The 25,798-nt window shown below is 39.8% G+C and overlaps 1 protein-coding gene across 4 annotated transcripts in view; it reads left to right on the plus strand.

Moving 5' to 3' along the window:
- Positions 1-25,798, plus strand: part of LRCH1 (leucine rich repeats and calponin homology domain containing 1) — a 214,752-nt gene that overhangs the window by 99,914 nt on the left and 89,040 nt on the right. For all 4 annotated transcript variants that reach the window (XM_090025761.1, XM_090025744.1, XM_090025734.1 and 1 more), the window contains exons 2-3: positions 13,164-13,308; positions 24,385-24,511. In XM_090025761.1, coding sequence (XP_089881887.1) covers positions 13,164-13,308; positions 24,385-24,511 — 272 coding nt within the window. The remainder of the gene's footprint in view (positions 1-13,163; positions 13,309-24,384; positions 24,512-25,798) is intronic.

Consider the following 25,798-nt stretch of genomic DNA (forward strand, 5'->3'; position numbering starts at 1 on the left):
TCATTAAGTAGGCAGGATTGCAAAACGTTGCTTTGTCATATTGTTGAACATAAATATGTAAATCATATGTAATTCTGATTAGACAGCAGATCAAAAACATAGCTCTTGTTACATTCCTTTTTATTGGACACGACTGAAGTATAGTGCATTAGATTTGTCACAAGAACACGCTAATAGAATTACACAGGAATCATGGTAGTGATAGATAGGAATCATGATAGTGTTGAGACAGATCAGAGTTGTGAATAAATCTAATAAACAACAGTATTGGATGATTTGGACCCATCATATACTAACTACACTGTCAGATTAGGTTACTGTTTGAGGAAGCAATTTCTTGACAACCAACAAAATTTGTTTCTTAAGCCAGCTTGTTCTAGACAAACGGTACTGAACCTTTTTTTCCCCGTGAGCCAGATGAATGGTGCCTAGTCTAACTGGTAGGCTTAATCTCGTGTGCAGCCTGTCTGCATTCCAGCCAACCCTGCTGCTCTATTCCATTCTAAAATGGAATCCTTTTTGTCTAACCCCAAAGTCTGATCTCTTCTTGTATGTCTTTGAACCCAGTTGAACTCATCCATGACTGCATCTACACTACGAAGTTTTTCTGGCTTAATTGTTTTGGCTCGGTGTGTGTAAAGAAAGTCATATTCTCGTCATTGACATAGCTGTATCAGTAAACCCCCTTGAGTAGACAAAGCCATGCCGATAGGGGGGCTTTTGTTGGCTTAGTTTATGTTGTTTAGAGATCTGGTGCAACTATGCTGGCTTAAAAAATGTTTTGTATATGCATATGGTACATTTTATACTTGAAAGTTCTCTCAGCATGTCTGTGACAGTTGCAGCAGCAGAGACTCTGTAGTGTAGACACTAGACAGGCCCGCTGTGTCCTGTTAGGTAGGGGAGGTTGGGACTAGAAATTAAAGCAGTTGGTTGTTTGCACTGTCTTTTAATTATTGATAAATGGTGATTGGTGTTTCTCTGCTTTCCTAAGTGCAGCATAATCTGTGCTTTATCTAACCCCCTGTAATCATATAGCAAACTACGTTAGAACATATTACTTATCAAACCATACTCATATGGATATATGAAATTAATAAAATATTACAGATTTTTTCTATATCATTATACCAACCCTAGAGGTTATTAAAACATAGAAATCATGGTTACCCTTCAGGGCCTATCTAAGAAGTTGCACTGATGAAACAAATTAATTTGTATGCGCTATTAAACTAGTGTGTGTGTGTGTGTGTGTGTGTGTGTGTGTGTGTGTGTGTGTACTTACATTTTGTCTGAACTGCAATTTTTCCTTTTATCTTAAATTGGGGAATGAGAGGATGGAGCAAAACCATGTTAAGTTGATTTAAACACTTTTCTTTTTGGGCTTTGCATTGATGGAACTAAATCACTGTACACACCATGGGTCAGAAAAACTAAACATAGGCTCTCCCTAAATAAAAAAGTAGCAGTAAAAGAAGATGATTTTCTCCAATTAAGTAAAAGTATTTGTTCAGCCCCCAAAATTATCTTGGATAAGTAGAGAAAGAAACAAAACTATAGCAGTTAAAATGTGTAAAGGAAATTATAAGAGTTCAAATTTGGAGCGTAATTTGGGAATTTGGAGAGCAAATACCTAAGGATGCAGAAATGATTGATAAAACATTATTTATATTGGAACATGGGAATCAGCGAGTCGGTGGGTCCTTTAGAGAATAGGGGGAGAAGTCAAAGAGAATAAAGGTCATTGCGGCAGTGCTTGTGTATAATTGTAAGAATTATTGCTATTAGATTGTTTTTAATGGTAGAGGAAACATTAGCTGTTTTTTCAGTTTTCTGATATAGCATTTGATTGCAATAAAATATTGCACAATTATTTTCAGTTAAACCACCTCATTCTTAATGTTTTTAAATTTAAGGGATGAATACCATCTAATTGTTTTTTCTTGCAATTTAAATGATCTGCTTGTTTTGAATTGTTGACAGTTTCTTCAGAGTTTATTTCTTAGTATGTTTGATAAGGCCCTTGAAAAAATGTAGCTTTGCCTTTTGCTGTCGTTTTTAACAGTTCTTTGTAATGCTGTAACTTTTTGTCTTAATGCGGTACAACTAATTAATTGCTTAGGTGCATGCTAAGTCATCTTTTTCTGGCATTAAGCATATTTGTGTTGATGAGTTGTTACTGTTTTGTAGCGGGTTTAAGAACCTTAACGGAAGGAGAGCATGAATAATTTATTGCATAGATTAACCCTGGCATCTGTGGAGTTGAGGAAAAAAGAATGGGAAGTGATTACATGAGTACTATTCTGACTTTCTATGTCACTGTAAATTAGCAGCAGGTCGCTTCTTTGTAACCTTGCCTGTATGCCTTCAATCTAAAAAACAAAGGTCAAAAAAGTCTTTTTTCTGTTGTTGTTGTTCCCATTTTCCCCCTTGAATATGAAGCTATTTTATACAGCATGGAACAATACCTAGTTTCACATATGTACATGAAAAAATAACATCTTGGACTTTAGGTTGTTGAATGTGAGGAGACTTGGTAAGGTGGATAATGCCCATCGCGAATAGGATTCTGAACAGCCTTGCGTTTGCAACTGGGACAAGATTTGGCTAGTGTAGCCAGAAGGCAAATGGAGCAGTGACTAATACATTCCATTCCATTAGGTAGCTTGTGGAGAGGAAGTAGGCAAATGATAGTGATTTGAGTCTGCTACTTACCCATTAACAACTACCATGATGATCAGAGAGGCAGATAACTGTGTTAGTCTGAAGGCTGACAGAAGGCAGGGTGGGGTGGCATTTTTTAGATTTAACTAATTCCGAACAACCACAGGAATAATTCATTTCTGAGACTGCTGGAAAATGAGGATGGGGAAGAAGTTCTTGTTTGTTCATATCAGAGAGCCTCTTCCGTAGTGTAGGTCACTTAATATTAGACTAGGTTTTTGTTTTAGAAAGGACAAGATAGATATTGTTTATGGTCAGGATATGTGCCTGTCATGTGAGTTTTAGCTGTAAATCACTCTGGTGACGGCTGGTTTTCTGCCCCTCTTGCCCTCTTCCATTCGTCTCCCACAGCACCTCCTCTTTTCTGCTTTGGGGACTAAAATTTGTTTGAGAGTTCTGGGAACTTCTTTGCCTGAGACTCTTTGGGTGGGGAGGGTGGGGAAGAGGACTTCTAATTAGACTGCATTACTCCAGTGTCTGTTTCAAGGATTGTTGGTCACAACAGTCAGCCAATTCCAAACTAATTTCACTTGCGTGTAAGGCTCAGTTCTCATAGTAGTTGAACGTCTTTTTCCCAGGTAAAATCTAGAAGGGTGGACTACGTACCTAAGCATAGCATTAGATTTTGTAAATACTGTATGGGGTGGCATGCTCCTGAAGTAAGCTTGGCCACCAGAGAGCGTGAGTGAAAACTAAAATCCATAGTATTTAATTCTGAGAGAGGGTGCAATAAATCTTTACATGTAAACACTGTTATAAACCTTTTCAGAAGTAGGTACTATAAATATATTCTGTGTTATCCTGTTCTACTAATAAATTAGAAGTTATGTTACTGTAAATAGTACTACTTATGTATAGCTTGTACCTTCCTGACTCTGATTGTGGAAAGAATCTCTAAACTTTGTGCATTCTTGGTCTGCACTTTGCTCTGACCTAAGGATTTTTTTTGGGGGGGGAGCAACCCATTATTCTGTCTTGCAATATGAAGTAGTTATGATGGAATTTGAGTTAAGCTGTCTGTATTAGGGCTTTATACAGGCAACCATTGCTGCGCAATTGAGCACTTTCATGTGAAAGTCAGTAGTGGTAGTTAAGTCCCTAGTGGACTCTATAAAACCTTTATCCCATCCCTTTACAGGATAAAACTACTGTTTTGATTTTTTGGTTTGGTTTCTTACGCTTTTTACAAGGTTCTCTTTATTTTTTTTATTTTTGGGAATGGGGAATGCTAAACAATGGTTTGTAATGCCTTTTAGTTGTGCAGAGGAACCAACTCTTTCCTTTTCTCATTTGTTCATCCATTTTTTTGTCTGATAGTTAAAACATACCAAATAATCTTTAGTAAAAGAAACAGTACTTATTAAAAATGCATGCAGTGTACAATAGAGTTTACAACTGACTAGCTTATTGGCATTCCAAAGATATTTTCTTCCTTTATTGTAGAGTGTTTATTTTATGTTATTGTGTGACTTGTCTACTCTTTTAAATATGTTTAGAGGAAAATTCCAAGACTTGTAATTATAATTTCCATTATGAGTTGTCATCTGTAAATATATTATATCTCATAAAGTAGTCCAAAAATAATTAGTAAGTATTTTAAAAGATTTGTTTTTGACCATACAAGTCAGTGTTCCCACTGTGTGACTTGCTATATTTATCCCTGTTACAAACATGTCTTTATCAGTCCTGTCTTTGCTAAATGCAAATTTTGAGACTTCAGATGTAAGTGGATTCAGAGATAATACACTCTTTGTTCCTGCTGTGTTGGATTGGTCTGAAAGAAAAATGAAGAAAGTCTTTTGGAAAGGGTATTTTCCTCCCCTCCACCCTTTATAGAATTAATACATAGTTTCCTGCGCATGTAGTATGGATTACCTGTTTCTGCCTCTTTGCCCTCCTGCTGTGCTGCCCTGCCCTAGAAACCCTGCATCAGCAATGGGGGTAGTTGTGGCCAGGCGGGCTGGAGCCTGTGGCCACATGTTAATGTCTCGTGGGCTGCCAGGTGGACAGCCCTGATTTAATCTGCTGATCCCCTTCTTAAAATTAATTGTTTATTAAGGAGTTAGAAAAATGTTATATCCCCTTCATGGGGTGGGAAAATCTGCTTAATTTTCAGGATAGTTTTGTTGGTTGGAGGCATATGCCTTTCTCTCTCAGAGTGGCAGAGGTGCTGGGGTCTCTTACCCTTTGTCTAGAGGTCTACAGGAAGAAGTCCTGTTGTTCTTAGGAGCTGTGTTTCTGTATTTAGGTTCTCTGCCAGTAGCTGCTTTAAAAAGTGTCTTTCCTGAGGAGTGAATACAAGATGGAGGAATGGTTAAACATTTATGCCAAAAATTCCTTGCTGAAAGCTACAGGAATAGTGTTGTAGTTGCAGAGAGTGACTATCTCTTATTCTCACCCTCACTCCCACCCAGCTGATCCAGACTTCTGATGTTGTGGTCTTATGAAAGGTATTCCATACTCTACCAAAGAATGGAAGCATGCAACAGAGCCATTCCCCAGCCACCCTAGGGCATTCAGTAGCATGCAGGGGGTATGACCGCATTACCTTTTTTGGCTCTCTCTCCATTTTGGGGAAGGAGGGAACCAGGGGGCTTTTAATGGCACTTAATTAAGCAGTCAACCCATTTTCTGGTGCCCGAGGATGTTATATTAATCTTTAGTATTTTTATAACCACATGCCCTGGTTTTGAGTATGGTTAGGAAATACAGAGTATGCATCTTTTATACTTACCTTAGTTTGAGGGGTTGCAGAGCAGTATACAGTAGAAAGCAGTATGTTTAATAACTGCTAAAATTTTGTTTGAATAAAGTAGTACAGGCAAATGAGGTAGGTTTTGGGATCTTGGGAAACAGTATAAATCAAGGTTTAGTATGTGCCAGTTGCCTTAAGTAGGTATCTCGCTTCTTTCAGTACTCAGTGAGCATCTCAGAAACTGTATTGGTTTGTCTTGTTACATCATAATACAATATTGGGAATCTTTTATGATAGTGAAATTTTTCTCAGGATTGTGGCATTAACAGATGTCAGTATATCAATGGGCTTCCAGCAGTAAAGGTTATAAATGAATGAATGAGGGACTCATGCTTTGAAAATTGTGTAAAATAGGTAGGTAAAATAAGTTTCTTTGTAACTGAAAGGTGATTTATCTTGCTTTTGCATATGTAGTTAGTCCTTTTCTTTTTCATTTTTTGATTTTTAAACAGCTTCATTGTTCTATCGGGGAATAATGGGCTACTGGCAGAGTAAACAACAGTGATTCTCAGCCAGTATGCTGAAGTACCCTAGGGTACCACAAGTTCCTTTTAAGGATGCTACAGGGTGCAAACACTTGAGTCACAAGATAAAGCTGGAGATTCCAAATAGGGATCCATAGAGTCAAACACGTTTTGACCTGTTGTGGCCTTTGAGTTCTTTACAACAGAAGAATTGCTGCTGTTTTTTCCTCTAGACAAAAAATGAGCCAAAATGAAAAACTGGTACTTTCTGAGGAGCGCCTTGAGTTTCAAAGGGTTGAGAACCACTTGTATCTGAGATTAGGTCTCCCCCTAGTGGTTGATTCTGGTGACTGACTGACTGTACAGTGTCTTACTTTTCAGAACTCAATTTTTGCTTTAGTTCAAGTGCAATAAATTATTTATATCCTTTGTTAAAATCTTGCTAATGGCCATGGGCATTTGTACACGTGCTTCAGGAGTGTGTGTGTGTGTGTTGGCGGGGGGGGAGGGATGCTTTAATTAGAGTGGTTCCGAAAACCTACCTGGAGCGTTTTGTGTATCAGTTTTCCCACACTGAAAAATGGTGGTGGGGGCACTGTAACCAAAGCTTGTCAACACTAGAGTCTGCTGGAGTGCAGTAATTACCACCCTCCAGCAGCCTCAGTTAATTGAGTCTGCTGTGGTGCACTGTAATTGTAGCGTGTCAGAGCAGCCTTGCTGTTCGTGTATAGGTGCCCCATGGTGTCACCATCATGTAATAACAGCATATTGCGTTAGCAAGTGGTACCTTGAGTTTATCATTAAAAAGTTGAACTTCATTGAGGAATTGCCTTTAGCTTCCCTGAATATCTTTGCTTAGCTCATTTACTCACCCATGATGCTATGATGGCAGCAAGTGAAACAAGAAGTAAGAGAGTTCATATAGATAAGCCTTTTGATTATAACAGCTAGGCACACAGTATACTTTGATTTTAATGCATTAGTTTTAAGAATAATGGCAGAGAGATGCAAATGTATGTTGTATCTTGTGTTTTTTATTGAGCTATGACAGTAAAAGTAATATTTTTTTAAGTTTATTTTTATATTAATCAGTATATGCAATGAGGAGGAAAATATATTATGACAGACAAAAAAATTAAGTCTTAAGAAATATGAACTAGTGAAGTCACTATATATTATTGTGATCCTGTGCGTGTCCTTGCTTGTTGCATCTTGTCTAAATGTTATGTTATCTGTGGGACGTGCATGTTGACTGCTTGTTCTGTGAGTCACCTTTTTATGTTGAACACAGTAAAGTTATATGCTAAAATGTTGTTGTTCAGTATCTGTATACAAAGCCTATGTGAGCAGCCCTTCACTGGCATGAGTTCACTGGCATGTCAGTGTCTCTTGCTGGAGCTCCACATGCACAATGACTTCTTTTTCAACGTACTCCTAAGTCAACACCTCTGAAGCTGTCAGAGATTCTCACTGCCGTTAGTACCAATTTATGATTTCTGTTGTCATCAGTAAGGACTAGCTTTGGAACCACAAACTTCTTTGGGATAAGACAAAACTAGAGAGAATGTATAAGCTAAGGATTCATGTTAATATATCATAGATACACATATGCAAAATAAAAGCCAGGTATTCCCAGAACTTTTAACTCCATGGGTGAATTGTACAATCAGGGTAGAGTTAGCATGCCTCTTGATTCATGACTCTTGATTTATTTATCCTGCCTTGGGCAGGGGGTTAGACTAGGTGACTGGGGGTCCCTTCCAGGCCTAGTGTTCTGTGACTCTGTTACATGAACTTCCTGAATTCTCCACCTGTTCTGATTTAGATACATCCACTGTGCCAATCACAATGGTATCTGTGTACCAATTATACTACCTTCTTTAGAACTAGTCCTATGTTAATTCTATGCCATGGTCTGATTTCTTGCCTTTTATTTTTTTTTACATGTATTGGCATAATATTGAATTTGTACTCTGTTGCAGATTAATATTTATTCTCTGTTTTTGTTTCCAGTAAGTAATGGGCAGATATATTTATATTCATTTGTCCAAGAACCAATGTGTACATTCTGAGTATAGTTACGGCAATAGAAGTTTTCCTTTATCATCATCTGAAATCTTAAAAGATTATTTATTTATTTTATTTTTTGTAAACAATCTCCATTATTAAAAATGTGGTATGAGATATGGTTGATTGTGTATGTGGTCAAATATATTTCTTTGTTATTCTAATCTATGTGAACTTTGGCTTTTTTTATATGACAGTATTTCTTATGGCTCATATAAAAAACAGATTTGGTTAGTTACTTTAGGAACACAAAAAAGAGCCCAGTACTGTTAATCATACAAGAAAAATATAATGTTAGAACTCTAAAGGCAGTACTAGCTCTTGACAGATGGAGCTTTTTGGGGTCAGTGTATTGCAAGTTTTGTGTTAGCTGACTTAATTGACCTTTCACCAGCAAATGGTTTGTTATAGGGTTATGATTCCATTATAATAGGAACAGTGTAAACATAGGAAGATGCAGTCTGCCCTGGAGATGATTGTGATTAGTATTACGGTAGCAATATACTGGCCAAGAACACACTGTGCTAGCCACCGTAGAAACATGTAACAAAAGACAACAACAATTTTATTTTCTAATCTGCTCTTCTCTTTATTGTTGCTCATCCACAGCTAAAGAAGTTTGTTTTGTGTATTGTACTGGGTTCTTGTCTAGTCTCCAACTCAGTACCATAATTTTATGATACAAAAACAATATAATTGCTACAAAATTGTGCTGACTGTTGAAAGATTAATTCCACCTAATATTTTTATAGACCGACTTGCTTATTTTTTTGCATTTCATTACTTTATTTTGGAGATATAGCAAGCTTTTTCTTGGCAGGAGTAAAACTTTGTGAAGCCAAATGTAGTTTGAAAATCTCTTAATATCAGCTACAATGAATTAGTCAGATGTTTCAATTAAAAAAGCATAAGGAACTGTGTCTAGAATATATTTCCCTCGCCCCTTTGAACCAATGTATTTTAATGCACATGTAGCCCAACTAACTCCGAACAAGAGAGTCACCAGAGGTGGTCAGTCAGGCAGTTTTTGTAACTGTTAAACATACTGCAAATCATGTTATATGTGAGGAAATGCAGTATGCTCATCTCCAAATTGCTTTTGTTTTCCTAATTTTGTATTTGAACATAAATGGAATCAAAGTCAAGAATACTGTCAGCAAAGTCAGTTGAACTGGAGTAATGTTCTAATTGTGATTAAAATTAATTCACTTGCTACCTCATTAGCATAAGTTGCTGCCTCAGCACCTTTTACTTTTTATTCCTAACTTTCATGAACAGCAAATACGCTGCAATTCAAAATCCCCACCATAATTATTCTTCTATCTGCTCAGATTAATTTTAGTTGTCAGGAATTTTAACTGAGCTGTTCATTTAAAAAAAAAAAGAAAAAAAAAAGAAACAACAACACCTCCCCCCCAAAAAACCCCAAACAAACAAAACGAACAACTTTCCTTCCCCCAACACAAAAAGTGTTTGTTATACTTTTAAGATAAGATGTGAAAAGTGTGATAAGTGAAAAGTGAGGCCATCCCATCAATTTAAAGTGGTGTCCCCCAGAGATTGGTGGTTTAGACCCATGCTCTTTAATATATTAATTAATGACTTGGATGAGGCTGTGGAAAACTCAATTGCTAAGTTTGTGGATAATACCAAGCTGTGGGGAAATTCAGGCACACTGGAAGATAGGGGCAATATCCAGTGTGACCTTGACAGGCTAGACTCACAGGCAAAACAGAATCAGATGAGGTTTAACAAGGATAAGTACAAAGTTCTTCATCTGGGTAGGAAGAACCCTTACCATGACTACACAGTGGGAGGTGGCCCACTGGCTGGCACAGCATCTGAGCGAGACCTGGGAGTTATGATTGACCAGAAGATGAATATGAGCCAGCAGTGTGATGAGGTCACCAGGAAAGCAAATAAAACTCTGGCTTGCGTCAGCTGATGTGTGTCCATTAGATCCAGGGAAGCACTCCTCCCTCTCTATTTGGTGCTGGTGAGGCCTCTGCTGGAGTATTGTGTCTAGTTCTGGGTACTGCACTTCAAGAAGGACATGGATAAGCTCAAGAGGGTACAACGAAGAACCACGTACATGGTCAAGGTCATGGAGGATAGGCCCTACAAAGAGAGACTCGGGGAACTGGGTCAGTTCAGTTAGAATAAGAGAAGGCTGAGAGGTGATTTGATAGCCGCCTACAAGTACATCGAGGTAAACATCAAGATTTAGGCGAGCAACTCTTCAGGAGGCACCTCAAGGGAGGACGAGGACCAATAGACATAAGTGTTTAGAGGGTAAATTCAGACTAGATATAAGGAAGGAATTCTTCTCAGTAAGGTATGCCAGAATCTGGAACAATCCCAGCAGAGGTGGTGCAGTCACCGTCCTTGGAGGGGTTCAAGAGGAGGCTGGACAGGCACTGTTTTGAACCCAATAACCTCCTGCCCATTGCAGGGGACTGGACTTGATCTTACAGTTCCTTTCCAGTTCTACAATTCTATGATTCTATAATACTGATTTTGTTTTGAGGAATTAGAATGTAAAATGACAGTTACTGCGTAATTAATAACTAGTTTCATAAGTAGCATTAGTGGAATTTAGGCTAATTTCAGTTGATTTTTTTTTTAAATTTTGTTAGTTGTAATTGAGCAGCAAGTATGATGAAAAACATTAAGTCATCTTTTCATGTCAGCATCCAGTTGTCTAGTATGTGTTAAATCTAATGTGATACAAGTGCATATACCATATTTACTTTACTAAAAGATGACCCTGGACTGGCTTCACCTCATGAGCATGGGGCCACAGTAATCATATGTGCCAGACTGAGAGACAGGGCAGAAAAGGATTCTCGGTGAACTGTTTGGGGCCCCATTTGGTAATGTTTGCCAGCCATTTAAGGCTGGTGAAGAAGCAGGAATCATTGGAAACAGGAAAGAAAGGTGCAGGCCAGCTGTGGGAGTGAAGAGGAAGTCAAATGGATGCAAGTTTCATGGCTCTCTATGACTTCAAAAAGAGCTGGCAATAAGGAGGACTTTGCTTAATGGGCACTACAATATGTTTTATTCAAGTGGATTGCACTAATCTATCCTTGTGGTAGTTTTCTATCAGCATTGTAAACCTGATCGGTGCTGTAAAAGCAGAGAAAGGGATTGAAAGTGTCAGGGTGTAGTGAGTGGAGGAGGGAGGCCTGAAGCTCAGGATGGCAAGAGTTATCCAATGGCAAGTGTGGCAAGCCTTATTCAATAATGACAGGTATATGTTTTTGTCAGTATTTGATAGCACTGCTTTTTTCTCTGAAATCAGTTTGAATTAGTTTGAGGGTGCTTAACTGGAGGAAATTGTTTTGTGCATGATGTCATGAAGCTGGTATAATGGAGTTAAATCCAAAGATGTGCTTGAAAGGTTGACAGTCAAAGGACTTAACTGGGTTGCTTGATCAAGTCTCCACTTTTCTGATTATGAGGAAATTAAATAGCATTGTGCAAAAGATTACCATTATGCGCTCCAAAAATACATTGAAAAATAAACACTCAAAGCAATCTTAAACTGAGTCCTTAGAAGACCGTAGTGATGACTGACTTCAGAAATAAATGCTTCTTTTCCTGAAAAGGTTCTGCACAGTAGGTATTCATCTGTGGAAGAGGAGGTATATTTGGCATGCTCTTGAAGCACAAATGCTTTGAAATATGAGCAGCAGCAATCTTGCAACTGTTCCATGGGTATGTTTTTGTGAGGCTTCAGAATTTGAAGCATATGCCAGCTGTAACGGAAACTTTATTGCTTAGAGCACACAGATTAAGAAAGAGAGGCCTGGATATGGATTTAAAGTAGTGGGCTGCAACTTTGTTAACATGCATTGGGTGCTATCCTCCTTGCCTCTTTGGACTGCCGTGTGCTAACGATTTAAGTAGGGTCCATGCAGGGGTTTTGGACACCTACCATGTAAATCATAACTTGAGATAAATTATTTGCAGTGTACCCATAGTATTTAACTCACCTTACTCTTTTGAATCTTCTTACCAAACCCTAAAGGGGACAGAAGTTACCAAACAGTACTTTGTTTTGTGAAAGTTTGGCCCCATCAGTGGGTTAACTGAAAGGTTCTCCTTTTTTGCCCTTTGTCTGTGCTGGAAACTAGCCTTAAGTTGTTATAACAAAATAAACATTGCCACAAATGATACATTTGAGTCTCAAAGTCCTCCCTCTCCTGTTTTAACCAAATTGTAGTGAGGAAGTTGAAAATAACCACTAGGCCTCTGAAAGACCAACAGCATCCTACAAACATAGCGTTTCCCATGCAGCCACTTAGAGGCAGAGGAAGTTGAGACAGAAGCTCAAGAGGCCTAAGCAGAGGCTTCCTTTCATGAGGACTCGTCAACAGGCTAGTCAGCTCTCATCTCCCTCTGGCTGGTCAATAATGGGGCTGGGATGGTGTGGGTGCTAAGGCACATGATTGAGAGCCCAGAGGTCACCAGTTCAAGGCTGTAGGAGAAGTACTTATGGTGCAGCTCTGTCAGATTCCAATGAATATGACTACTGCTAAATACCTTATCCCATAAGGATATGAAAAAGGAAAAGAAGGTTAATAACTTTCGGGTAAAGTCTGGAGAAAGAGAGGGCATCCTATATGCTGTTAGGCATACCTGACTTTTGTTCTAGGTCAGTCTGCCTCACTTGAAAGTCTGCTCAGGTTTTTCAGCTGGTGAAATTGTCTGTGGCTTTTGTTGTATTCCTGTGCTTAAGCTTGTCTGTGTTTACTATGAGTGGAGGGAACACATCCAAGGTCAGCAGTGCCCCTGTTGCTGTTCCACAACTTTGTGCATCATCACAAGTTGGTTCCATGTCAGAATTTTGAAATAGCTGTTGAGAGTGTATAATTTGATAGGACAAAAATCATAACAAAAACTGGGAAGGTTAGTTTGACAGATTATGTAACAGAACGAAGTTACATGAGTTGTTCTCTAATGTGCATATACCATCTTTGTAACTTTTGCAAGGAAAATTCCTAGTAATTTTTTTTAAAGAAAGCTACAATTTGGAGACCATATCCAGCTGTCTGTCAGTCTTGGGTTGTGGTCTTTTGTTTTGAATTGCAAATTTCAGAATTTGTACTTTCAAACGATAAGTAACATTTTGATTTTTTTTTTCTCCTTAGATCTGTCCAAAAATAGATTAACTGAAGTTCCTATGGAGCTGTGTCACTTTGTGTCACTGGAAACACTGAATCTGTACCACAATTGTATTAAAATTATTCCAGATGCCATAGTGAATTTACAAATGTTGACTTATTTGAATTTGAGGTAAGTTAAATTCACTGCTTTACCTGTGCAAATTCAAGCATGCTGGCCTCTCTCATGTCATTTTTGTGCTTTTCTTTGGAAACTTCATTGACTCACTTAATTGCCTACTATATAAAAGAGAAGCTGTGATGATGAAATAACATTTATTTCTCCTGGTTTTGTCTCAGCAAATCATGATGCTCATTATATCAGTGTAATATTGATGGAATTATTCCTGATTCCTTTGTGAGGGTAATGAACTTTTACATGTCGCACATATGCTGATTTTGATAGCAATTAACACATGTAGAGCAAATGCGCCTTGCCTTCATAAGCTTAAATTTTAAAAAAATCCATGTTGATATCTACAGCATATGCCTTGTCTTTACCGCAATATGGTTGTGTTCCAAACTGTGAAAACATTTACTCATTACTTCTAGAAAGAAGTATAATTTCGGGTCATATCAAAGACACTGTAGTTTTGAAAAACTAGGATACTCATGTAAATTCTGGGTATTCGTAGTAATACTTTATGGACATGCCAAAATGCTTAGATATTTGAGAATTCTTCAGGATAGTTGTTAACAAATTTATTTGAGTTTAGCCAGTTGGTGGTGGAAGACATTAATATTTTATCAAATAAGTGCTAAATAAGCAGTTTGTAGTAGGGTCATTGTATAGTTATAGCAATGATGGTCCAGTGAATATGCAAAAAAGAGAAAATATTTCCATTTACATAATGGAATTAAACAGAAGTAATTATTATAGCTTCAGCTAAATACTGGGTAGATCTGCTTCTTTCCCAGACATGAGGAAGAGCATTTTGTACTCATAAGCTTGTTTGATGCATCTCCCAAAGACATGGTTAGGCACAAACATCAGGATATTACCAAACAAAATTTGCTTCTCCAAATTAATAAATTAGAACTGTGGTGGGCCAGTAGGGGGTGTTCCTGTGTTAAGCCACCCACCTCACTGTGCCTGACCACCTTCCAGGCTCCGAGTGCCTCCCTAGGGGTGCCTCACATCTGGCTGACCCCCTTCCTGGAGCACACTCGCTAGCCTGGGGTAACGTAAGCTGCCACCATCCTGAGAAGGGACTCTCTCGGCCCTGTGTCCTCAGGAAAACACAGGCCTAATAGCCCAATGGGTACTCGACCCAGTACAACCACTTGGGCACTTCCCCAAGTCAGGGGCCAAAAAGGAAAGTCCCTCTTAGTCCACAGACCTAAGGTGCCTCTTAGGCATAATTTAGACCCACCCCTCAATAAGTCTCCTACACCGGTCACAAAGGAGGACTTTATTGATTACAGGGGTATGGTGAAAGTAGGGTACAAGATAGAGCAATATCATAGAAATCCCATAGATCAAAACAGTCTTTCTGAGGTAGCCTTTTGATCACGCATCTGAGTTACTGCTAGCTATACATCTAATCAGATCTCGAGTAGCTTACTCACAAGCATCATCCAGAGGCTGTTGGAGATTCCCTCTTAAGGCAGGCTGTTCCTAGCTCATGAGTTTTGGGAGAGCCAGTTTCAGATGGTAAAACTCCTCTCTAAGTCTGAGTCCCCCGCATGGCTGCTGCCCCCTCCTCCTGGGCAGTCTTCAGTTACATAGCCCCTGTGACCTCATTCACCTGGTCCAATGGAGGCCAGCACCTGTTGGCTGTTGGCCAACCAATTTGAAATGCTTCACTGGTTGCTGAGTAGACTCTAGCCCACCAGGTAGAAGCCCCTCACCCAGGTAGCTGATACCAGTCACATAGGCAGAGGGAGCAGGTTTCCCCCCTCCCTCAGGAATGTAGCGAGCTCAGGTTACCTAAAGAGAGAGGGTAAAGGTGTGTCTTCTCTGCTGGGCCCATCCTAATCAAATTGTCACAGCACAGAGATTTTGGGGAGAAACAAAGGTGGCTTCCTGCCACAAGAACTTTACATATTTCATATGATTTATAAACATTCTTCCTCAGAATATCCCTGTGTGGTTAAACAAGTTTAGCTAATAGATAAAAATATGAAAATACATGGCAAGAAGGGTAACTAGACTAGTGGCTTAGTAGTAAGCCTTGAAATTTCTATTAATTCTGAAGGAATAAAAATTCTGCCCAGATGTCATCGGAGTTGGACTTGGTTAATGGAGCCTTTCCAGATGGGAAATAAAGAGAAGGGAACTTAAAGGTAGAGTAAAGAGACTGCACCCCCCCTCCTTTCCACCCCCCCCACATGCTGGCTCTGGTTCCCTTGTGGCCAAGTAATAGCAGCTCCAGCCCTGGCTACAGTGCTGGGACTCAAGCTGGTGCTACCACAGCTGCTGTTGGGTAGCTGGGCAGGAGCCAGAGCCAGCATATGTTGCATGCTGTATGCCCCTGGCTGGAGCGGAGCCAGAGCTAGAGCCAGAGCTGCAATGAAAAGGTAAAGGGTGGTGGGGAGCACAGGCAGCAAGGGGAGTGACAGTGTGGGGAACAGGCAGGGGGAGCCAGGCACTGGGGGGTGGGGGCAGATGGGGAGAAGTCATACAGTTGCAGGCAAGGGCAGGTGCTGGGGAAAGCAAGCACTGGGGGGAGGAGGTCAAGTGGTGGTGAGGGAACAGGCAGCAGAGGGCAAAAAATGAGATCTGAGATGAATTTCTTTCACACACAAGTAGATAATTCAGCACTTCGACAGAATGTGAGAAGAACTTGGTGGGTTTCATATATTTCATGGGAAAGCAATCTAGAACTGAGCTATTTAAATATTTGTTAAAAAATACTTTATTTCCCTGGTGCGGTGGTGGTGGTGGGGGGAAGAATTTAAGACAACCTCCCAATAATTAGATTTTATCGATGGATAATTATACCAAACTTATAAATTTTCCATGTCTAAAATCTAACTATTGGCAGGTTCTTTTAAATTTGACGTTGTCTTGGATTTGGGTAAATACATTACTTGTTACAGTGTTTGTGCTGTAGAGGAGTGTGTCAGAATTTAGTTATCTAAGGACAGAGTGAAGGTTGATTTGCTGTTAAGGGAGTCAAGATTGTGAGGGTAGTGATTTATAAGAAATAAGCATACTTTGAGGAAGTCTGAGGCTCTAAAGGGTGGGCCATGGCTATGCAGGATTTTTTTTGTTTTTACTTAGGCTGCTAGGTTCCATTTTCAGGTTTGTAGGTACTGACGACATATTTTCAAACTTACAGTATGTTGTCATTTATCTCTAGTTTTGTCGTCTGAGAAACAGCAGTACTCGTAGTCATTCTAAATATTTTTTTTCTGTTAGAATTTAGCACTTACAATTGATGAAATGCTGTTACAACTAGATACGTATAAACAAGTTAGTATGAGAAATATGCCAAGTTTACGTCTTGCACATGTAATTGCATTTTGGAATTATGGTTGGAAAACTCACTGCAAAAAGTACAATTTGTGTGATTTAGGTGTATTACTACAAAGCAAGGACAACTGCAGACAAAGTGGTAACATTTAAATTTGTATATAATAACCTAATAAAATAGGGCCACAGTAGATTATAGAATCATAAACAAGAAGAAATGTATTAAAATTCTTATTTAAGGTTGTGTACCCACCTCCCTGCAACATAATAGTCTTCTGAAGTATTTTTCTCTCTCATGTGGGAATAGACTTCCTCCTTGTTTGTTGACCACAATGAGGATTCTGTAGTGGAAAGAAAAATGTTTTTGACTTCTACAAATGTATTCCATTCTCACAAGAAAAACACCATTTATTACAGGCCCATATTTCTCTTTCTGGCTTAATAGTCATGCTTTCTGATATTGAAGAATAGGGCCCACAGGCCAGATCTGGTCCATGGAGCCACAGGGCTTTGCTTGTGCCTGTGCCTGTGCCTGCCCATGCTCATTATGCCACTTCTATATCTCTCAGACCCCTTCCCTTCCCTTCCCCAGGGCCATGGTATTGATGCAGGTTTCAGCCAGAAGGGAGCTGTTCTAGGTCCATGAAGATGGAAGATGTACCCATGCTGTTGTTGCTTAATGTACTTTACTAATAGATATACTTTATATATTTAATGATAATTTATCAAATAATTATGATGCAGCATTTTGCATTTCTCCTCATGGATGACTTCTGAATTTTGTAGGAATTCAAACATTATTTATCATTGTAGGTATACCACTTGACCTTATTTTTCTGTTTCAGAGCATGGAAGAACTATTATTTTTTTCATGCGCTAGATTTTTTTTTTGTCTAGTGATAAATATAGTGCTTGGAAATGCTGTTTTAAGATCTATCTATGAAGTAGGAGAATAAGAATAGTACTTTGTTCTCCCATAGTAGCATGTAAATACAGTTTTATTTCCTTGGTTGAAGGAAAGTAGTGTTTCATTGTGTTTGCTGAGAGACCAGCCAAGCAGTTTTTATACCCCAGATCTTCAAGGTTTAATGCAGGGGCAGGCAAATTATGGCTCACAAGCTGGCTCCGGCCCACCAGGCCATTCTATCTGGCCTGCAGGGCACCTAAAAAGTTTAGAAAATTAATATTTATGTGTTCCTGGCTGCCTGTCAAAGATGACGGAGCCAGGGGCAGTAAGACCCAGGGGAAGCTGGCAGGAGTCAGGAACTAGGCCGGCCGGCTGGGCCTCACCCCCTCTCATGGAAGCCTCTGCCTGCCCTGGCTTTTACTGCTTCCCTGCATGCCTGCTCCAGCACTACGCGGACCCAGGCTGCATTACTGGACTGTGGGAGCATGGGGTTGTGCTGGTAGTCCAGGGCCAGGAGCGGGAGAGCGTGTGTGTGTGTGTGTTCATAGGACACACACCCCATCATTCCCATGTACCCACACCACCCTCGCGCTGCCATACATGCAGACACCCCCTCACACCCCAGCCACCCTCATCCCACATGCAGCCACCAGCACCCCACAAATCCATACACACACCCACGTACTCCCTCACCCCACACATCCACACCCCCCCACAAACCTATACCCACCCCATGCCCCTCCCAATGTGCAAGAGTAAGACTTCATTTTAAGCTATTGTACAGCGACCTCTTTGTTCACACAAACGCATGTAAATCAGGACAAAAATATGTTGTAGATGTTTGATTTTTAGAATATAATTAGGTATTTTTCTGGTTCTGAGATAGCAAAACCCCTTGCTGAAAGGAGTATTTGGGGGGGCAAGAGGAGGGACTTCTGGTGGTAAAGGCTGAGGGCTAGGGGGTGGGACTTCTGGTCTCAAGCTGGCAATTAGGGGGTGGGGCGCCTGTCAAGGGCCAGGTTTTTCCATGTGGCCCTTGACAACTTGCCAAAACCCAGTAAGCAGCCCCCCACCTGAAATAATTGCCCACCGCTGGTTTAATGTATAATACACATATGAGATTGCCTTCCATATTCTGAGTTACCATGCATAGTAAAGAGTTGAGGCAAAAAATGAGAACTGAGGTGCATTTCTTTCCCACATAAGTAGATAATGCAACACTTTGACAGAAGGTGAGAAGAACTTGGTGGGTTTCATATATTTCAGGGGAAAGCAATCTAGAACTGAACTATTTAAAATAAAATATTTTAAATATATATTTTATTCTTGATTTAAGTATTAGAAAAATGGACCTACAGGGATAGAGTGACTCAGTCATAGATCACGTTATCATATATGTATATCTACAGTATCATATGCATAAGAACTATTTTATTCTATTGGATCATATTTTAAGAACCAGTGAAGCCCCAAAAATGACTAGACATCATTGGAAGTCAGAAATTGCTGACATTTCAGTAGCATAGAGCACAAGCATCAAACTGTTCACATTGCAAAGTATTGTACTTTGGAATGGCTGTTAGTCTCTGAAAAAGAAGCCATCAGGGAGTAGATATCTTGAGCCTGTCTGATTGACCCAAATGATTAATCCCAGCAAATTTCTCTGTGCTATATCAGCCTGCAAGGTGCTTTCCAATTCAGCAGTGTGAAATGTAAACAAGGTGTAGCTGACTCCTGTCTTGTTATCTACAAGTTCTGCAGCTGAGTTGTCTGACTGTATGAAAACACATAGGTTGAATCAGACTTATTGGTCAGTGAGAGAGGAAGGTGTGTTCAGATGCAACTAACTTTTCCTTCTCCCCCTATACTGCAGAAGGGTTTACTAGAATTACTCTTGAAAAATGTTTCAGATATGTATTTGCCTTATTTGTTTCATTTCTGGTGTTCCCTCAGCATTGGGATACAAGGATCTGGTTCCTATCTACTATGAGGATATCATTGGGCCACCCTACTGTATAGTTCAGTCTGGAGAAGGACAAAATGGAAAACAAAAAACCCCAAAACGTATGGAGTCTGCAATACCGGACCTGTAGAGAATCCAAATAGTGATCTCAGTAATGGCAGTGTTCTGCATTAAAACCATATGTAGCTGTTCACAGGCATAGAGCTATGTGCATAGTAGTTTGCCTATCTGTGTGTAAGTAGCATTTTTTTAAAATTTAAACAGCAATGTAGATAAACAAATCTGGTCACTTAGACATTCAAAAAACCATAGAATGATATCCTAAAAGCATAGTCTGATTGCTGGAGGGCCACATTTTATTTTGAATTGGAAAAAAAAGAGCATATATACTTCTGAGTTACAGGAAAGAACATCAAATCAAAATGTACCACTGGTGGAGATAGTGCCCCCATGAAGCCCACAGGTTAGTCTCTCTTTCCAAAACAAGCATCAGAGGCCATATATGAGCAGCCGTAGCAGCCTCTTCAGTCAAGATCTGGCACCTTGTTGACATACCTTCTTCAAACTGACCATGGTGGAGGCTGCCTTTGGTAGGAGGGTGCTCCCAGTATTAGACAAAGGACTTAAAAAACCTATGTATAGCTGGGTTTGAATAGTCCCTGTAGTCATACTGATATAAAATAACCATTAAGAAAACAGTTAGTTTTGCAGAAAGAAGAGAATAGGAACATTTTGTTCCTTAGTTGAATTATTCTCTTGTTTACAGCATTTCTTTGCTCAGTAAAATAAAAATTCCTGTTTAGTTCATAAAAATATGCTCTTCAGTAGGAATTTAGTTTATTGCTCTAGTACATATAGCTATACAGACTGGAAGATGTCAGTCCAGACAGAAGCATAGTCTGTATTTCTACGGAAGTTTCTCAGCCAGTGAGCTTTTCAGGGTATCTGGCCACACCTATCTCATCCATGAATGATTGGAATAATTCTATTGTATGGTTGAATGCAAGCTATCATTTAAGGGATCTTTGGATCTAGTAACTTGTCAAAGGATTTTTTAAAAAAAAAATTAATTGCAATAAATTATTCCTTTCTATGTACTGACATTAATGGAACAGAGTTTTCTCTGCTTGTTCTCTCCATGTACCTTTTCCTTACTCCTGCACTTATAGTAAGATAATAATGTTGATGGCTTATTTTATACATAGCATTACAGCTGGCTGGTGAAATGAACTCTACTGCCCATTTTATATACATTCAACCCCACTAACCCTTTGCTCTACTCATCATTCCAAGAGGATTTAGGAGTGATACTATTGAGACAAATTCTCTGAGGTTACATTGTTCCCATGGCAATCTGGTAAAATGATTCTAAGTTTAATTACAAATTTTGACCCTTTCACTTTTTGTAATTACTTAGCTTCTTTTTTCCCCTCAAGTTCTAACTTTGTAGTTACTGGAACTTAAACTTGGCTGATATATTTTCTGTTTGGGGAAAAAGTCACTCGTCATTAAACCATCCTCTAAAGTATTAAATTTTAGACAGTTCTTAAATGGAACGAAGGTAATTTTTTTCTTCTTTTTTTCCTCTCGTACATGGAGGTGGGAATTGAAGATAGCCTGTAAGAAGAAATTGAGTATGTTTTCTTGAGGAGGATAAAATAGTTCTCCAGTACAATTTCAGAGATGGGAACTAGCAGAAATATGGCTGTCGGCACCAATGGCAATATAGCATAGTATACTGATTATGTTGGCTACTTACACTAGCAGCTCTCTCCCACCTAATAATTCGGTATAAAGCAAATTAATCAATCTGTATACATTCTATGTTGGTATTTGTCGGGGTAACCGAACACCGAGTGAATCGGGCCCCAAGGTCACGGTGGGCTGGGGTGGCAATTGGAATACGAACAGGTGGGATTAGTGGCGGTGGAGTGTGAGCTGTACGGGAAGTTTAAACAAAGATGATTTATTTATTCACGCTTGGGAAGCGGAGGCTCAGATATTTCTTCAGTTACAGTATAGCAAACAACAAAGGAGTCTGTTGACCCACGGGGTTCACTAGCGAGCCCTTGCTTTCTACCCCCTGAGGGATAGGTGCGGCTGCCCATTAGCTAGTCCCAGGGCTGGTCAACAGCTCATGAACAGGATAACAAACAACAAAACTGTAACGTAGTGAATCGAGGAACGGGGTCGTGACGCCAGTCCAAAAGACAGTCCATAAACTGAGGTCGGAGATGAGAAGCCAGAACTAAGTAAGCCGAAGTCAAAATCGAAGCCAAACAGTCCCGTAACCGAAATCGAAAAGACGAGTTGCTCCACCTGCCGTCTGCAGCCTCTGCTTGCGCCTCACAGTCCCTGCTGTCCGCAGCCTCTGCTCACAGGATCGAGCACAGTCTCTCCTCCAAAACACACACACGCTACCTCACCACACCCGGGTGGCGGCTCACAAACCTTTTATAAGAATTTAGTGGCCAATCAGAACGCTCTTCACAGAGAAATTTCTAATCAAATTACATCATGCAGTCAGTGAACTGAGCATGTGCGTTAGATCAGATTACCTCATGGTCTGTGATTGACAAGCCTCCAGGTCACCCAGAGGGCACATTCTGGGGGCCTGTCTGTAGTTTCAACTCCCTGTGATGGCAGCACCAAACTTAAGATTTTTCCTTGACAGTATTATGGGAACATAGTCCTTTGTTGAACTGGTTGACTACACACAAACTGTATAGAAACTGCATTATACTCCTCCACCCTACCCCCTTGTAAGATTTCTGTGACCTTTTTTGGATGATGCAATACAACTTTGCTGTGTTTTTGTTCTTATTATTCATAGCCTTTCCAAAAGAGAAAAATTACCCACTACAGCTCAACAACATAAAAAATTTTGTTAAATCTTCATCTAAGTATTGTCATTATGTACCTATTTTAGTCCCTTTTGAAATGAATGATTGCAGCTCTCTGACTAGATTTGGCTAATGTTGGCAGAGTTTACTGCCTCAGCACTGTTTCAGTAAATGTAACAAATCAGTTACGGATTCTGGAAGATGGTAAATCATCGTCAGTGAAGTGTTGATGTGCTTTGCCACTGCAAACCAGGTTAAGTCAAAGCCATGAGAAGAAGTCAGAGAAAGGAACTTAGAGTGCCTATACACATGCAGTGAGGATGCTCCGATGCACTGTAATGAATCGAGTCTGCTGGAGCATGGTAATTACTGCATTCCAGCTGACTCCTGTGTCACATGTATCAGCATCCCCAATCTGAAAAATTGCAGCAGGGTTGCTTTAAGTAAAGCTCATTTGATGAGCTTTAGTTATAGTGCCCTGCCACCATTTTTCTGCATGGGAACGCTGATGCATGTGATGCTCCAGGTGCTTTAATTAGAGGAGTTCTTGGAGCTGCTCTGATTAAAGCTCCTACCCCCCCCTTTTCCTGGAACATGTGTATAAACTCCCTTAGAGGTTCCCAGCTTCTACCCTTTCCCTTGGGTAAGTGAATCTTAATGCATATTCTAATACACACAGGATTCTTATTTTTACCCAAATAGTCTCAGGCTAACCTCCATTCTTACATTAAAATGGCATCAAACTTGGGAGCAGAGAATGAAGAAAGAGTAGTAACAAATGAGTCTTTCAGGCACGTGAAAAGGGGTAGGGGCAGTACTTCTGAGTCAGACTTGGGAATCAAGGGCTCCTATAGACGTGCAGGGAGCCAGTTCCAGTGCACAGGAAATCCAGCACATTGGAACAGACTCGAATAATCGAGTCCACTGGAGCACAGAAATAAATGCGCTCCAGCAGCCTTCTGCGTCACATGCATCAGTGTCCCTGTGCTGAAAAACGGTAGTGGGGCACTTTGAACTAAAGCTTGTTCGATGAGCTTTAGTTCAAAGCGTCCTGCTGCCATTTTTCGGTGCAGGGGACACTGATACACATGACATTCTGGCACTTTTAATTAGTGTGGCTCACTAATTAAAGTGCCCCTGCAGCTTCTGGAGCACATGTAGAAATCTCCCAAGACCTTTCCTCTGCCACATACTTCCTCTGTGACCTCTTTAAGTTATTTTAATTTTTCTAGTACGTTGTTGTCCCATCTGCAAAATGAAATGATAGCTTTCCTAACTCACTGGAAACTTTGTGGGGTACTGGGAGAACAACACTCGTTTGCTTTTCATAGTTTTTATATTTTTATTTAAAAAATTAAAAACTTTAAAATATATTTTTAAATATGATTGCTTGACTTTGTATTACTACCCTTGATAGGGAAAATATTGTGGTCTGTTCCTGTTGACCAAGTCACTGAAAATAAATGCTTAAGTAATGGGCTAAAGTATTTAGCCTTTCTAATCTAAGGTATCATAGGAGAATAGAATGTTCATTGATTAAAATGTATATAGCTACATTTATGGGAGCAGTAGGCATTCTAGTCCGTGCCCCATTCCCCCTCCCTTCCCGTCCCCTCCCCTTTGACTAATTGGTGGTTTGGCTTTCAGTTGGCTTAAAACTCTGAGACCTCTGTTTACTACAGTAAACCTGTATGATTTTTTTTAATATTTGTAAGCACCTCCCTGAGTTTACTGCATTTCTGGTGAAGGGAAACAGCTATTATATGTTGTCATCAGTCTTTGTTGAATTGCTCTATATGCATGTGCTTGAAATGATAAAATTAATTCATTTTCTTCACAGAGGGTGGTATTTCAAAAAAACTGTATTATTCAGGATGTGCACATTTTTCATGTGCAGTTGTTTTCTGTTAATGCCATTTTTATTCTAAAACTTTAATGTTCTTCTCATATTCATACATGTTGATTTATTAAGATATCTCAGTAGCTCGGTTTTTTCATATGCAATTGATTTTCTAAGTGAGCATATGCTAGAATGTGACTTGCATTTTTAATGTTTGTTTTTGTTTTTTCTGTTGCAGTCGAAATCAACTTTCTTCTTTGCCAGCTTGCCTGTGTGGTCTTCCTCTAAAAGTCTTAATTGCAAGTAACAATAAGCTAGGTTCCCTGCCAGAAGAGATAGGTCAGCTAAAACAGTTAATGGAACTGGTATGTTACTGATTTGGACTTTTTTGTTTCTTACTGGTTACAGTGTAAGCAACTTTGCAGACAACTTCCTGTTTAGATCTCATGAAACAGCACACCCCTATTACACACTTCATGAGTTTTATCTGCTGAACTTCTTAAGGGCATCAGATGGTTATACAGTAATGTTTTCTTATCTTCTCTCCAGCTTGTCTGTAACCTACATCACCCTTTCAGTTTCATACAAAGAAAAGCTGTTATGTACAGCATTCTTTACCTGTTGTACTCCCTACCTTTTCACATCCCTCTCTGCTTGCTCCCTGTTTTGTGGCATCTAGTTCTAATGCCATGTCAGCCCTTTCATATATATTTCTAGGAGTCTCTACTTCTTAACAGCATTATGTTCCCCTTAACAAAGTTGATCTTGTCAGTCCATGTTCAGTTCCTCTCACCAGTAGTTTCATGCTGCCCTGCATGCACTGAATAGCTTCTCTGAACTGATCCAGAAGAGCTCACTGTCCTCTTTGATGTCAGATGTTTCCTTAAAACCTAGCGCTTCTGTGGTAGCTACAAGATATCCAGTTAACAAAGGTGGAGGAGTGTGATTTAGTTGGTATTTTTACTTCTTTTTTTAATTGAAAAACAATATCAGAAGGTTGTATGTAAAAAATTTTGTATATTTGAATGTTTCCATCCCTTTCTTCTTTGCCTCCCCTTCGTATGTCACAGATTTACTGAGATGTAAATTTTCTGAGATACTTATTTCTGAAAGTGTACCCTTTTGAGAATAGCCCTTGGTATTCTAAAATACTAGAAACAGTTATTCCAACATTACTCTTGAATGCTTAATAAAAATTTCATTGTTGTTCCAACTAGTGCTGTCTCTCTTTTACTGCACCTATTTTGTATTTCCAAGTTGGCTATCACTTTGGTGTCTAAAAGTCCATGCTCATCCACTTGCTTGTCTTTTCTAGATATGGATGTAGAATACTTTAAAAAGGGGTATAAAACTCATCCAGCCTCCAGGGCTGGATGATTGGCAGGGGGCAGGTCTGTGGGCCAGAGTAGGTGCCATGTACGCTTGCATCCTGGAGTGGCTGCTGACTGCAGCACAGCTCTGGAGCAGCCCTGCTGCACACAGTGGCTACTCTAGGGTTATGCTGCATGGTTCTGGAGCTGTTGCTGCAGGGCTCTGCTGCACAATCCCCGAGTCCCGGAGCAGCTTCCACGTGCAGTGTAGGGACTCGGAGCTGTGCTGTACATGGTGGCTGCTCCGCAGATCCTGGTCAGGAGCTGGAATCATGCCAAGAC

This window comes from Crocodylus siamensis, chromosome 1 (genome assembly GCF_052110815.1).
Source record: "Crocodylus siamensis isolate JL-2025a chromosome 1, ASM5211081v1, whole genome shotgun sequence".
In the NCBI taxonomy this organism is placed as follows: domain Eukaryota; kingdom Metazoa; phylum Chordata; order Crocodylia; family Crocodylidae; genus Crocodylus; species Crocodylus siamensis.